General features: G+C 43.1%; 1 protein-coding gene across 1 annotated transcript; it reads right to left on the bottom strand.

Annotated features, from left to right (window-relative positions):
* Window positions 1–14161: 14161 nt before the first annotated feature.
* Window positions 14162–16047, bottom strand: LOC122037808 (aldehyde oxidase GLOX1-like). The gene is made up of 2 exons (XM_042597260.1): window positions 15617–16047; window positions 14162–15538 (listed from the first exon to the last, which is right to left on the bottom strand). Exons 1-2 carry the CDS (start codon window positions 15974–15976, stop codon window positions 14207–14209), a joined length of 1692 nt encoding a protein of 563 aa, XP_042453194.1. The 5' UTR covers window positions 15977–16047; the 3' UTR covers window positions 14162–14206.
* Between the last annotated feature and the right edge of the window lie 140 nt (window positions 16048–16187).

Below are 16187 nucleotides of genomic sequence, written 5' to 3' on the forward strand. Positions count from 1 at the left end.
CCCAGCATAATCGGAGTCAGAATACCCTATTAATTCAAAATTATTAGTTCTAAGGTACCAAATACCTACATTTATTGTTCCTTTAAGGTATCTAAAGATTCTTTTAACCTGAGTTAAATGTGATTCCTTAGCGCAGGTTTGGTATCTAGCACACATACTAACTGCAAATAAAATATCGGGTCGACTTGCAGTTAAGTACAATAGGCTACCTATGGCAGTCCTATAATATTTTAGGTCAACAGGTTTTCCATTTGGGTCATTATCTAGGATTGTATTCACAGCCATAGGCGTTTTTATTTCTTTAGTATTTTCCATTCCAAATTTTTTAAGTAATTCTTTAGTGTATTTTTGTTGATAAATATAGTTTCCTTCATTTGTTTGTTTGATTTATAATCCTAAGAAATAAGTTAGTTTCCCTACTAAACTCATTTCAAATTTTTGTTCCATTAGACTTGTGAATTCATCTAAAAATTCTGAATTTGTTGACCCAAAGATGATATTATCTACATAGATTTGGGCTATGAAAATATCCTTTTGTATTAACTTAACGAAAAGGGTTGGGTCAATTTGACCTTGGTTGAATCCTTTAGAAATTAGGTACAAAGTGAGTCTTTCATACCATGCTCTAGGGGCTTGCTTAAGTCGATATAAAGTCTTCTTTAATCTAAAGACATAATCAGGGTGTTCTAGATTTTCAAAGTCAGGTGGTTGTCCTACATAGACTTCTTCTTTTATCAATCCATTTAGGAAGGCTGACTTAACGTCCATTTGGTATAGTCTAAACCCTTTGTGGGCTGCATAACTAAGTAACATTCTAATGGACTCTAGTCTAGCCACTGGGGCATAAGTTTCATCGTAGTCAAGTCCTTCTACTTGACTGAATCCTTTAGCAACTAGTCTAATTTTATTTCTTGTGATTCCCCCAGTTTCACTTAATTTATTTCTAAATACCCATTTTGTTTCTATTATCTTTTTATTTTTGGGTGGTGGAACTAAATCCCAAACTTCATTTCTTTCAAATTGAGCTAGTTCTTCTTGCATAGCAATTACCCAGTCTGGGTCAAGTAGCGACTCAACCTGTTTTAGGTTCAATTTTTGAAATTAATGAAATTTGATTTAGGTTTCTAAAGGATGACCTAGTCTGAACCCTTAGTTCTGGATCACCAATTATTTGACTAGTTGGATGATTTGGGTTGACTCTAATAGTTCTAGGAGGTTGACTCTCTTGAGGTTCTTCTTCCTCTTCGTGATTTAGAGATTGATTGGTTCCTTCAGAACTGGTATTTTCTTGAACAAATTCAATTGGTTGAGGTTGGGTTTGTTCTTGGTTTTGTTTGGATTCTTCAAATTTTACATTAGTAGTTTCTTCAATTGTTAAGGTAACCTTATTATAAACTCTATAACCTCTACTATTTAGGGAGTATCCTACAAAGATTTCATTTTCTACTTTAGATGTGAATTTTCCTAAGTGTTCTCTTGTATTTAAAATGAAGGCTGGGCACCTAAATACTTTAAAGTATTTTATATTGGGTTGTTTATTATAATAGATTTCAAAGCATATTTTATTATGTGTTTTTCTTAGTGTTGTTCTATTTTGTACGTAGCAGGCTGTACTAATAGCTTCTGCCCAAAAGTACTTAGGTAGGTTGTATTTGTTCAGCATTGTTCTAGATGCTTCAAGTAAGGTTTTATTTTTCCTTTCTACAATTCTATTTTGTTGGGGAGTTTTGGGACACGAGAATTCGTGATGATAGCCGTTTTCGAGACAAAATTTATTAAAGTTATGATTTTTAAATCCCCCCCCCCCATTGTCACTTCTAATTCTTTTGATTTTAAGGTCTTTTTCATTTTCAACTTGTTTGCAAAAGTTTGTAAATATTTCAAAAGTTTCATCTTTATTTTTAAAGAATTTGACCCAAGTGAACCTTGAATAGTCATCTATTATAACTAGACAATATAAACTTTCATTTATTGATTTGACTCCATGGGAGTCAAATAGATCTAGGTGTAGAAGTTCTAATATTGAGTTGGTTTGTGATTGATTAGTTAGTTTGTGAGTAGATTTTGTCTGTTTACCTTGTTGACAAGCATTACATATGGTTGAGTCTAAGTTAGGTAACTTTGGTAAGCCTCTAACTAATCCATTTAACTTGCTTATATTTCTAAAATTTATGCGTGACATCCTTCTATGCCATAATCAAGTTTCTTCTTTTTTGTGTTAAATAACACTTAACTGAAGAAGTGGTTAAGTTAATTGCATAGATGTTGTCTTTTCTAAAGCCTTTTAGACTTATAGCAGGATTATCTAGATGTTTGATTAAGCATCCTATAGATAAGAATTTAACCTTATACCTAGTGTCACACAATTGACTTATACTTAGGAGATTATATTTAAAGTTTCCAACAAGTAAAACATTTGCAATAATAAAATCTATTTTTAATTCAATATTACATACGTCAATTATCTTGAGTTTGCCATTATTTCTAAAGGCAACTGTTTCTAGACTCTTGTAAGTAAGTTGGGTGAACTTGGTGTGATCTCCAGTCATATGCTTGGAGCAACCACTGTCCAAAATCCACCTGATTTCCTACAATGGGTAGGAGTTAAAGTTGATCTAATTTTATTCTTTTAAGATTATTTTCAAGGTTGGTCACTTTATGTGAAAATTTGAGTTAATTTTCAAACAAACAGAATTAAAGTTTAATTTTAAGATAAATTTTTAAGTTAAAAGGTTTAAGTTTAATTTTAAAATTTTTAAGTTAAAAAAAAATTAAGTTTAATTTTAAAATAAGTTTAAAAAAATTAAGTTTAATTTTAAAATAAATTTTTAAGTTAAAAAACATTAAGTTTAATTTTAAAATAAGTTTTTAAGTTAAAAAAAGTTAAGTTTAATTTTAAAATAAATTTTTAAGTTAAAAAAAATTTAAGTTTAATTTTAAAATAAGTCAAAAAAACTAAGTTTAATAAATTTTTAATTTTAAAGAAAGATTAAAAAAATTAAGTTTAAATTTTAAAAAATAAATTTAAGTTTTAAAAATAAAATTAAGTTTACTTTAATTTAATTTTCTTTGACTCAATTTAATTTAATTTCATTTCATTTCATTTCAATTTAATTTAATTTAATTTTGATTTAATTTAATTTGATTTTTAATTTGATTTAATTTAATTTTATTTTATTTCGATTTAATTTAATTTGAATTTTAATTCGATTTAATTTAATTTAATTTTAATTTGATTTGATTTAATTTAATTTTAATTGGGTCCTTAGTCATCTCACCTGATCTACGTTTTCAATCAGGGAATCCTATAATTTTGTGAGATGAATTAGGTTCAATTTTAGGGTTTTGTTTTTAACTTGTGTTAGATTTAGGTTTAAATTTGGGTTCAACAGATAGGCATTCTCTGGATAAACTTCTGGGTTATGGTGAGTCACTTGGACATCATTAAAGTAATCATGCTTTCGAGGTTTTCCAAATAGTCCTATCCACTGGACTTAGTACAAAACCTTGGTCTAACTGGTTAGGATCCATAAAGGGTAGCTTCGGTCAGTTCCACTTAGCCAAATGCACCAGGTCGAAGTCATATCTTCATAGACATACATAGACTAAGCTTCCCTAACGTACTATCATCCAAAACTTCACCAGTACCATTTTTCAAGTTAAACTTGAGTCCCCTTCCGAATTGGTCCTAAGTACTCTACCGGGTAGATTAGTTTGGGTTACCCTTCCGGGTACGTTAGTTTTGGAGGTGTCAGCTATTCTGGAGCCTCCCCCTGAATTATTGGCCTTTAATTTAATTTTTCGTTCTAGGTTTATGTCTATTTCTTTTATAGTTATAATTTACTCGATGATAGTCTAAGTTTTGGTGAGTTTTAGAATATTTAGATTTTGAGTTTTTTTGTCTAGGTTTGTATTCTAATTTTTTATTTGGTTTATTTGACTTTACGTAATATATTTTATTTTTAGATATATAATATTGATTAAGTCCTACTTGCGTGGTTAAACACGCTTTCGGAACCCAAGCTTTTCTTGTTGGTTTATGTTGGGTTATTAATGACTTAAATGTTTTATTTGAACTTGACTTATAGCCAAGTCTGGTTTTGTTGTAACTTGCTTTTTGATTATTTAAGATTAAGTCTAAATTTTTTGATCTTGTAGTAAATTTTTCTAACATACCTTTTAAATTGTTAATTTCTAATTTTAATGATGAATTCTCCTCCTCAAGTGTTAGATCTTGAGTTGGTTTGTTATTTGTGATTTGTTCCTTGAGGTTTTGATTTTCCTCAAGGAGCAATTTATTTTCTTTTTCAATTTTCATTAATTTATTATTTAGACACGAAATAATTTTAAAAAACTTTTTGTTCAAATTAAAGTATACCTCTTCGGAACCTTTAGAAACGAGTACGGACTCGTGGCTCGATTCGGATTCAGACCCGTCTTCCGATTCGTCCTCCGACTCTGCTTCGCGGGCCATCAGCGCGAGGTAACTCTGGTTCTTCTGATCTTTGTCCTCTGATTCTTCCGAAAACGAGTCGTCCCACGTTGCTTTGAGGACCTTCTTTTTGGTCGGCTTCGTTTTATCGTTCTTCGATCTCGGACACTCATTCTTGTAGTGCCCCTTTTTGTTGCATTTGAAGCACGTCACGTTCCTCGATTCGGTTGGAGTGTTGATCTTTTGAAGATCATTCTTGTTGAAGCTCCTTTTCTTCCTGGTGAACATCTTCCTTACCAGGTTCACCAGGTGCTCTTCATCTTCGGAGTTCTGGTCAGAATCTTCTTCAGGTTCAGGCTTGTTCTTCTTTTCCTTGGAGGAACCTACAAACAAAGCTATACCTTTCTCAGATCTAGCATTAGTTTGTTTGTGTAGTTCTAATAAAAACAAAAAAGTTCATCTAATTTTAGTTTAGATAAGTTTTTAGAAATCTTGTAGGCATCCACGATGGATGCCCACAAACTATTGCGTGGAAATGCGTTTAACGCGTACCTTATCAAGTCTCTGTTATTCATCTGGTGGCCTATCGCGTGGAGCCCGTTGAGGATGTCCTTGATCCTCGCGTGAAGCTGACTCGCCGTTTCTCCTTCCTGCATTTTTATATTAAATATTCTATTTAATAGTAAATCTCGTTTCATTACCTTTGCGTCAATGGTCCCTTCGTGCAGCTCGATCAACTTGTCTCATAGCTCTTTAGCGTTCTGGTGCGGTCCTACCCGATTTAGCTCTTCCCTTGTCAATCTGCATTATAACGTGTTGATCGCCTTGTTCTCCGTTGGCGCTTTCTTCTTTATATCTGACGTCCATTGTTCTGGATCAAGAAGATTTCCGGAGTTGTCAACTGGCGGTTTGTAGGCTTTTGTGACGCTGAGCCATTGGTCGAAGTCTGTCTTCAGGTAGACCTCCATCCTTTTCTTCCAGTACGGAAAATCGTCCCCGTTGAATAGCGGAGGACGAACCGTACTGAAGCCTTCGATCTGAGACATCCTGCACACAAGAGAGTAGATAGACACGCAAAGTCCCAAGACTTGGTCTTGGATTAGTAGTGTGGGAGGAAATAGAAATAATAGAGAACAACTAAATTGGTGTTGCACCAATTTAGATTAACTGCAACGAGAAAATATTTCCAAAAAGATAATAATACCAGTTTGGAATTATGCGAAAAATTGAAAAGCTGAAAAAAAATGTCACCTCTTGTCTGACTGGTGGTTGCACCAAATCAGAGCGGTACCTGCTCTGATACCACTTGTTGGATCGTGATCGTCGATAGAGGGGGGGTGAATATCGATAACAAAAAAATTGTCGAGTAAAGTACGCAGCGAAAAAGTAAAAACAATGCTAACACAGGTCGATTTACTTGGTTCGGAGCCTGTGTCGACTTCTACTCCAAGGCCCGCACACAATGGTGCTTTTGATGGGCAATTCACTAGTAGTTCGAAAGTTATTACAAACTAAGTACAGAGAAATTCCAATGAAAAATTAAAGCAATACCGATAAAGTAAGAGACTAAAAAGAGCAGTGAGTTTGTCGGAGCTTCGTAGCGTCACAGGAGCACAGGAGAGCGAATTCTAAGTTGTATTGGAGCTTCAACCTTGACCCTCCTTATATAGGAGGTTCGGGGCGTCTAGAACCTTCAGGGCGCCCCGGTGTGACGTAGCTGACCCAATCAGGAGCTTCCATGTGGTGTTAACGCGAAGGGGATAAAACTTTGCCTCCGGGCGCCCGGGTGCCTCCGGGCGCCCGGGTGCCTCCCGGGCGACCGGAGGTCCGGGCGCCTGGGTACCTCCCGGGCGCCTGGACCCAAGTTTTCCAGCAGACTCCTTCCTGCAAGAAATACGTTAGTCCGAGACAATTATACCCTGCAAAACAGATTATTATCACAATTCTTTGTTTAACATAAATGAGTATGACTTAGATTCCATCTTTCCAAGACCGGAATCTAGTCACGATGTCAACTTAGATTTCAGAAATGGATCTAAGTTGGATCGACGCCTAAGTTCCCTTCCTGAGAACGCGTCCTCACAGTCACTCCCCTCCAGTGACTTACATTTACTTACCTGCCAGACGTCCGGTCAGCCCTTCGACCTAGTTGGACTTCGTGCCAGCTATCCGGTCAGCCCGTCGACCTGTTTGGACTTCGTGCCAGTTGTCCAGTCAGCCCGTTGACCTAGCTGGGCTTCATGCCAGACATCAGGTCAGCCCGTCGACCTGTCTGGACTTCTCCTGCACACTCGGTCAGAGTGTTAGATCAACAACAAACTAACTTAACATATTTTGTCATTCATCAAAATCTGGGTTAGACCGTTAGTGCTAACCGCACCAACAGTTTCTTCTAACTACATGAATTCTAGGAACAAAAGGAATTCTACAGAGAAAATAATCCTATACATAAAGATCTAGTTTCATTGAAAATATGGCATAACAACGTTGATCTTGTCTGAAAATCATGGAAACGGAAAGTTAGGGATGTGGTTGCTACGTTGACTGGATGTAGACCACGCTTCGATCTACAATCACAAGAAATGTCAGTGTCAAGCCAGAGAATGGATCTCCGACATTGGCCCTCCGACGCTTAAGTCAATCACCAGCACGAAGAAGAAGACGGAACAACAGTAGCACAAGCATAAATAGTGAATAATGCGTACCTGCGCGATGTACGAAGTGGACGATATATGCACTTTTTGAGGCATAAGCATGTTCTCCCATTGTTCGCGGACAAGTTCTCCAATTGGTCCTGGACACGTGGTCATGGACACATTCTCCAATTAGTCAAGGTCATGCCCTCAGATTTATCGTCGTACAATCCACCTGTTGACCATGCCCTGTGTCGGCGCTCCAAAAAGGATATCTCGAGACATGTCAATGATCTCTCTGATCGGCTGAGTGAGGAAGCCGCTCGGTTGATACTCTTCCGCTCGGTTGACCTCTACTGTAATTCCTTATGGTGATTGGGTATAGTATCTTGTCTCCTTCCGCTCGGGCAAGCGCTCCGGTCTCCTTGGCATTCTACCGCTCCATACTGAGTGTTTGGAGATCTTACCATATTGTTTTGAGCTGGATGGGCGGTCAGCTCAGACAGGCCTGTTACCGATCAGACATAATCTGTCTCGATCGACCATTGTAGTTGATCTCAGCTCGGCCTCCATAGGTGACAGGTCTCGGTAGTTAGTTTTCGCCCAACCGGACTAACGCTCCTATCATACGCACACTCCTCTGCTTTGTGACGACCGTATAATGGTCTTGGCTGAATGGGCGCTTCGCTTGGATCGACTCTTTGCCGATGACCACCTTGACTTTGACCTCCACATCGACTTCCCTATCCATCCTTTGACCCGCACTTAGTGGAATACCTTTTATCATTGTATTACAAGTCTTTCCCTCAAGTCCAGTTGAAGGAGACTGCAAGTTTTGTCTGACTGACTATACAAGTAAGGTCTTCGTGACCTCCACATCTGATCGGACCATCTGTGTCCTCGAGTTTCTGATTAACTTACATATCTTCGTCGTTCAGCTTCATTTTGTTGTCCTGGGATTGTCGTTGCCGCTCGGGACATACCTCATAAGGCTGATGTGAATCGGCCATTCAACTATGTGATAATCAAATATCTGTGCTGCTTAGGATGGTTGACGACTACAATTATTTTTCGAAGTATAATTCCTCGCTTTTTCGATCGTCAGTGTAGATACTCTCAAAGATTTTCTCATGCTCATTCCAGTATAAGCCGAACGGTTGTATCATAGCGACGCGACCCTGCTTCTATCACTACTCGACTTGTTAACTTTACTTTATGACTCTAGGAAGTCACTCAACCTTGTTCATCATCGACTCAGTTTCATAGTCGTTGCTCGGCTGTTATTCATCATAGTCTCGAGTTTATAGTCGTTGCTTGGATGCTAATGAAGACAGGGTTTATAGTTATTGCTCGACTGTTGATGTAAACTAGGGTTTAAAGTCACCACTTGACTGTTGACGTAAACAAGGGTTTATAGTCGCTGCTCGACTGTTGACTTAGACAAGGGTTTAAAGTCGTCGCTCAACTATTGGTGAAGACTAGGGTTTATAGTCGTCCCTTGACTATTGATGTAGATAAAGGTTTATAGTTGCCGCTCGACTGTTGACATAGATAAGGGTTTATAGTCGTAGCTCGACTATTGACGTAGACAAGGGTTTAAAGTTATCGCTTGACTATTGGTAAAGACTAGGATTTATAGTCGCCGCTCGACTGTTGATGTAGACGGGGGTTTATAGTCGCCACTCGACTGTTGACGTGGATAGGGGTTTATAGTCGCCACTCGACTATTGGTGAAGACTAGGGTTTATAGTCGCCACTCAACTTTTTACTTGGTTGAATGACACAAGAGTCTGGAACACTTAGGTTTTTTATTCATTGTCTTTCTGCATTCACAAGGCATACACTTACACAAGTACATTTAGATTTAACCACGCACCTCTCACCCGAGCATATATGGCTGGAGAAGGTTCGTGCTCCAAGGCTGCTCAAGCTTTCTCCCATCTTCGTCCTGTAAGTAGTAGGTTCCTGAGCAGAGATTCTGAAGGTGATGGCCTCCGATCGACTGAGATGAATCTGAACTTCTTCCTTTTCTTCGTAGACCAGCGTGGGAGATTCTTCCCTGATGGTGTTCACTTTGAATCGCAGGGCCTTCTACGCGGCTCTTGCTTCAAACTTGATTATCTCGACCTAGCACCGCCAAGCGGTCAGCTGATCACCTTTAACTTCACCCACCTTGTTGTCCACAGGAAACTTGATCTTCTGGCAGAAAGTGAACACTACCGCTCGGAACTCATTAAGGACAGGTCAACCTAATATAGCATTGTAGGTGGAAGACGCGTCCACCACAATGAATTTTGTGGTCCTTGTCCTCTTGAGCGGCTCTTCTTCGAGCGAAATGGCCAACCGAATCTAGCCGATCGACAGTAATTCATTGCCTGTGAACCCATAGAGTGGGGTCGTCATTAGCTGCAAATCGCTTCGATCAATTTGTAGTTGGTCGAACGCCTTCTTGAATATAATATTCACTGAGCTTTCTGTATCAACAAAGGTTCGATGAATAGTATAATTAGCTATTACTGCTCAGATGATCAGGGCATCGTCGTGAGGGATCTCCACTCCCTCTAGGTCTCAAGGGTCGAAACTGATCTCAAGCCTCTCAGCTTTTTCCTTACTACATCCAACAGTATGTATTTCTAGGTGTCGAGCGTGCGACTTCCTTGCTCGGTTTCAGTCACTGTCGGTCGACCCATCGACGATCATTCAAATCTCTCCCGAGCAACGTTTTTTTTATTCTCTTCTTCTCAAGTAGAGGGTCGGCTCCGTTCAACAAAAGCTCAAGCGGGACTCGCGTTGTTTCTCTTTTGAGGCTGATATGATGCCACTCAGATGCCACTCGATTGTCATCTTGCCACCCCACTGATCGGCGACTCTTATACTAATCAGATGATGGTGATCGACGGCGATATCCTCGAGGAGCCAATTGGCTCGCAATTGGCATCAAATCGTAGCAATCACATGTGTTGTGCGTTGTCGACTGATGGAACGAGCAGAACATTGACGTCCATAACTTGCCTTTTGCAACTTTTGGCGATCGACTGCTACATGATGTACGGTGTGCGTTCTAGGCTCCTGGTATTGCTGTGCTCCTCCCGCTCGGAGCCCCTTGGGTGGTTGATGGCTGCTCGGTGGTCACCGCTCGAGCGCTAATGTGGGCTCGACCGACGCCTCCTTTCTTCTTGATGCTTGGACTTCTTCCACGTTTATGTATTTCATGGCCCTCTTGAATAGGTGGTTGAAGTCCTTCCGCGGCCTCCGGATGAGTGAGCGGAAGAACTCTCCTTCGGTAAGCCCCTGGCAAAGGCGTTCACTAATATTTCCGAGGAGATCGATAGAATATCCAAGACCATCTGGTTGAAGCGCTTGATGTAGGTCCTTAGTGTCTCCTTGGATCCTTGCTTCAAGGAGAATAGGTTAACGTTCGTCTTCTGATAGCAGCGGCTACTAGCAAAGTGCTGTAAGAATGCCGCTCGGAAGTCTTTGAAGCTATGACTCGAGCCGATCGGCATTCGTCTGAACCAGCGCTACGCGGACCCGGAAAGTGTAGTGAGGAAGACTCAACATTTCACCCCGTCGATGTACTAATGAAGTGTGGCCGCATTATCAAACTGGGTCAGGTGGTCATCCGGATCGATAATTTCGTTGTACTCATCGATCATCAATGGGGTGTAGTACTTCGGCAGAGGGTCGTCCAAGATTCCCCGAGAGAACTATTAATTAATTTGCTCGAGCGAATCATCATTCCTTGATTCTTTCCCTTTACACGTGTCTCGAATAGGCACGTCATCCGAGGAGGATCCTCGTTCCTTATCCGCTCGGCCTAGCTCCTCTACTAGAGTGTGGAACAGTACTTGATGGAAGAGGATCGGCGCGTGGGGCACGTCTCCGCAGGTGCCAATCGGCTTCTTACTCTGTCCCCGAACAGATACATGATCCGCTTGGTCTCCATATCCGACTTGATGACCCGCTGTTAAGACTGTGTGCTCCTGTAACTAGTGATCGGCTAGCGTATGTTGCTGTTGTTATTCCACATTTTTTGCTGTTCGGGCTTGTATTAGCATATCCAAGCCCTCCTTTGTTAAAGTAATTGTGGTAAGTCATCCAGCGTCCTCCATCTTCTCATTTCGGATTCAGGCTATGTTCCCACAAATGGTGCTAATATGATCCTGTCCAAAAATCATGGAGACAAAAAGCTGGAAATATAACTGCTACCTTGACTAGATGTAAACCACGCTCCGATCTGCAAGCATAAGAAAAGTCAGTGCCAAGCTAGTGAAGGGGTCCCCGGCGTTGGTCCTCCGATGCTCAAGTCAATCATCGGCACGAAGAAGAAGACGAAAAAATAGTAGCACAAGCATAAACAGTGAATAATGTGTACCTACGCCGATGTACGAACCCCCTTTATATAATGCCCTAGTGGGTGATGTGCGCGCTTTTTGAGACATGAGCATGTTCTCCCATTGGTCACAGACACGTTCTCAAATTGGTTCTAGACACGTGGTCATGGACACGTTCTCCAATTGGTCATGGGCACGCCCTCCAATTTATCATCGTACGATCCGTCTGTTGACAATGTCTTGTGTCAGCGCTCCCAAAAGGATATCCCGAGACACGTCAATGATCCCTCTGATCGGCCAAGCGAGGAAGCCGTTGGGCTGATACTCTTCCACTCGATCGACCTCGGCTGTTCTTCCTTGTGGTGATTGGGTAAAGTAGCTTGTCTCCTTCCGCTCGGGCAAGCGCTCTGGTCTCCTTGGCGTTCTGTCGCTCCGTACTGAGCGTCTAGCGATCTTATCATATTGTTCCAAGCTAGACGAGTAGTCAGCTCGGACAGGTCCGTTGCCGATCGGACATAATCTGGCCCAACTGGCTAATATAGTCGACCTCCGCTCGGCCTCTATAGGCGACAGGTCTCGGTAGTTAGTTTCCGCCCGATCGGATAAACGCTCCGGTCATACGCATGCTCCTCTGCTCTGTGACGACCGTCTGATGGTCTTGGCTAAACGGGTGCTTCGCTTGGAGTGACCCTTTGTCGATGACCACCTTAACTTTGCCCTCCACATCGGCTGCTCTATCCATCCTTTAACCCGCACTTAGTGGGCCCCCTTTATCACCACATCAAACGTAAAAGCATAAACCAACCATAAGGAACATGATTGAAGAGTCATGGTCCTTGTCTTTTAGTATCATCAGCGATCCTTATGGAAGAAGATGAAGCGGAAGTAATAGGAGAAACCTTCCATGGGTGTTAGTGTTGGCAATGCCGCAAACTCTCATTAATGGGAAATAAAGGTTTTGTCAAGATGATTCTTTAAATCCTTGGGACCTCTCCTCATATAAGATAGCAAATCCGTTATCAGTTTATAGATAATAATAGATCAGGATAAAAAGTTCTATATATTAACTCACATCTAATAATCTCAAATCTAATAACTTTAAGTTATATCACTTAACCGAATTTGATTCGCATTCATATGCATAGTTTACCAATAATGAAAAAAAATGATAATCTCAGTTAGTCTCATTGACTATTTCTTGGGTGACCGGTCTAGTCCCACGAAACCAAGAGTGTAATAAACTTACAAATGTATTTTTTTTTTTTTTGCATAACTTACAAATAAAAAAAATGATGATCCCAGTTAACCTCATTGACTATCCTTGGGGTGACCAACCCGACTCCATGGAAGTTTCTCATCAACCACCAGGGTAAATCGGGAAGCGCACGTGGTGGTTAGTCCAGAAGTCCAACATCCTTTGGTTACGCCCTCCCATTTGGAGGAAAATTTTCTACAAATACGTCGTAGCTGGGTTCGAATCGTGAGTGTCTGGGTGACAACCTGGATATCCTGCATAACTTACAAATAAAAAAAAAATGATAATCCCAGTTAGCCTCATTGACTATCCGGGTGACCGGCTCGACCCTACGGAAGTTTCCCACTGGTCACTAGGGTAATTCAGGAAGCGCTAGCCCAGAAACCCAGCATCTTTTGGTTACGTCCCCCATCTAGAGGAAAAATTTCTACAAATACGTCATAGTTGGGGTTCGAACCATCGATGTCTGGATGACAATCTGAATGTCCTACCGCGGCACCATAGCCCCGGGGACGCATAACTTACAAATAAAAAAATAATAATCTCAGCTAGTCTCATTAATTAACTCTGGGGATGATGTCCTATGACAATATCATAACCCCGGGGATCGCATACCCTACAAATAAGCTCATACGAAGAGGGTAATATCTAACATTATTAATATGAATCGTAATAAATCAAATTCTGTGATTCATAGTCACTAGTCCATCGGTGCACGATGAAACCAAGAATTTCATATTAGAAGGGTGAAAGATGTTTGTTTACGTTGAAACGAGCGGTCATGTTGTTGCCCATCATTCGCCCCTAATTTATATACCCCTACACACCAGAGGAGGCAGGACGCGGAGGAACCTAGCAGCTGTACGATCACGTAAACGACGCACTGGACTACCATTACGCGCCCTCCGGCCGCAAGCCCAATCGCCACGACCGGATTCATGTGCCCGGCCGACACATCAAGGCCGACGACCGTCATCATCGCCTCCAACATCGCCTGCGCCGCCACCGTCTCCACAAGCCCTATGATCGGTTCCTTCTCACTCGCCGCCTTCTCTGCCACCATCACCGATCGAATCTAACCAAGGCTCTTGAAATCGAAAGCAGCTGCTGTTAACTAATCACTCACCCACAGTCGCGGCAGCCGAAACGCTGACGAAGACAAAGAGAAAGGTGCGGAGCAGCTCGGAGACGACAGAGCGGAGCAAGTCTGGCTCTGCCAACTGCATTGGTCAATCAACGCGGTGAGTGTTAAAATTGAACATAATTCTAAATGAGCTAATTTTGAATTTCAGATTCTCAGTTGTTCGAGTGTTCAATTAAGACAAGATGTCATCTGTCGACTAGTTCAGTTGGTTAGATTCTTCTTGATTATTCAATGGATGAGATTTGAGATCAAACATTTAACTTCATCATCTTTGATCTTGTCGATGCTCGTTTAAAGAAATCAGTGACAAGTGAAACAAGTTTGTTTTAATGTAGAAGTCACTGCAATTAGATTGATTGATCTTTCATCTGAAACAAGTTAGTTTGATGTTGGACGCCGGCGGCCGGCTTAGTTGACCTGCACCCAGACGCCATAGCTGGGCACGCCGCGGTTCACCACGAACAACAAGTAGTACCCGGGGGGAGCAAACACACCCGACGGCGGCGCAGCCACCACCAAGCGGTACCTTCCGATACCATTGACGAAGAAGTTCTCGACGTTAAGCACCAGCATCCTCTGGTTCATAGAGAAGCCGTGCGTGGTGAAGGGAGGCGCGTACAGGGTCACCCTGATGTCCGTCTCGACCACCAGCATGTCGAAGAGGGAGAATTCCATGTCGAACGGCTGGCCGTAGCTGATTCCGCGCACCGAGTCTTCCACGATCCGCGGCCGGTGCATCACCAGCAGAGGGTCGAAGTAGGGCGGGTAGAACTTCTCCACGCTCACCTCAGTCCGGAACATCACCTTGGCGTACTTGTAGCCGTCGTTGGGGTTACTGCCGGAGACGAGGATGCTGGTGTCGGGGAGCACGGCGCTGCTGGAGTGGTACATTCGCGGCGTGTTGCTGCCCTCCAGCACCTGGAACCTTCTCTTCTTCGGCGCGCTGAGGCGGTAGAGCACCGGCTCCAGCGCCGGCTCGCGGGCGAACCACCACGCGGAGCACCCCTTCTTGGCGCCGTTGATGATGAGCAAGTCGGCGGTGGGGAGGATGAGCATGTCGCCCATAATGCGCGGAATCGGCATCTTCTCCATCTTCCACTTGGCGTTGCGATCGGTGATGACCAGCCGTCCGCAGCTTGCCTCCGCCGGCTGGAACACGCCCTTCTCTGCCTTCGAGAAGGCGTCCTTGGTGCTACCGCCGCAGACGATGACCTCCGCGGGGACGGGGCCATTGCGGCCCACCGCCGGCGAAGCAATGGGGAGCAGCGCGGACATGCCGGAGGCGGGGTAGTTCCGGGAGCCTCCGGCGAGAACAGGGAACTTGCGAACGACTTTGTCGTTCTTGTAGTCGAGAAGGATGGCGCGGTTGTTGGCGAAGATGAAGAGGTTGCCGTCGGTGGAGAGATGGACGAAAGGGTAGAGATTGTTCTCAACGTTGTCAGTGGTGTCGACGAGGAACTGGAGGCGGAAGGCCTTGGGGTTGGTTTTCCCTGCTTTGGGGATGAATTCATAGCTGAACTGGTGGCGGCCGCCTACGGTAATAAACCCGCCGTCCGGTAGCGTCGCCTGAGTAGCGTACCATCGATCGACGGAGAAACTCTTGGGGTGCTCTTCCCAATCGCAGGTATCGCACAACTTGTACAATCTCACGGCGCGAGCTCCGTCCATAAATCCACCGGATTGGACGAGATTGCCGTCGGCGTCGAAGCCCCCCGACGAACACCACGTGTCCGTCAACACCTACGCGATGCACTTCGTTCGCATCAGAGAATCAAGAGAAAAGAACGATCGAATTGAATGGCGGAACAGATCGAGTACTCTGAGAGGGCGGCTCTTCGCGGTTTCGAAATCGAATTCGACGGCGTGGACGCTGCAGTCGAGGGCGTTGGGATTATTCTTGGCGGGGGCAGAGCGGCAACGGCCGGCGGGGAGCTGGAGCGGGGGAACATTCATGATGGTGGAGTCGAACATGATGGCCTTGTTGTTGCGGGTGATGGCGAGGTGCATGGCCGACACTCCCGCGTTGGGGGTCACCAGCTTCCACTCGCCGCCGTAGTTAGTCTCGAAGTCCGGCTTCTGCCAGAACAAGTCGCCGAACAGAGACTGGCCGGCGGCGGAGGAGGCTACGAGGAAGAGGAGGAAGGCGAGGCGTAGGACAAGGTGGCGAGCCTTCGCCATGGCGATGATGAGGAGATGCTCGACGCAATGCCTCCTGCCGTCTCCCCTCCTCCGTAGAGACTAACTTGCTTGCTCTTGCCGATTCCTCTCCCCCTCCTATTCATGCCGCCGCGGCTATGGCTATTTTAGTGACGCATGCTAAATTTAGAGGGTCGAGCTGTTGTTAGCTACGATCGTCGTCGTCGAGCTTAAAATAGAATTTGCTAAAATT

Source organism: Zingiber officinale, chromosome 1A (genome assembly GCF_018446385.1).
Source record: "Zingiber officinale cultivar Zhangliang chromosome 1A, Zo_v1.1, whole genome shotgun sequence".
NCBI classification, from domain to species: Eukaryota; Viridiplantae; Streptophyta; class Magnoliopsida; order Zingiberales; family Zingiberaceae; genus Zingiber; species Zingiber officinale.

What these genes read in the sequence shown, in the direction of transcription:
- LOC122037808 (XM_042597260.1), bottom strand. Translation starts at nt 15,976, where the DNA reads ATGGCGAAGGCTCGCCACCTTGTCCTACGCCTCGCCTTCCTCCTCTTC. An exon ending in CGAAGAGCCGCCCTCTCAGA is followed by an intron (nt 15,539 to 15,616) that starts GTACTCGATCTG and finishes TGCATCGCGTAG; the next exon opens with GTGTTGACGGACACGTGGTG.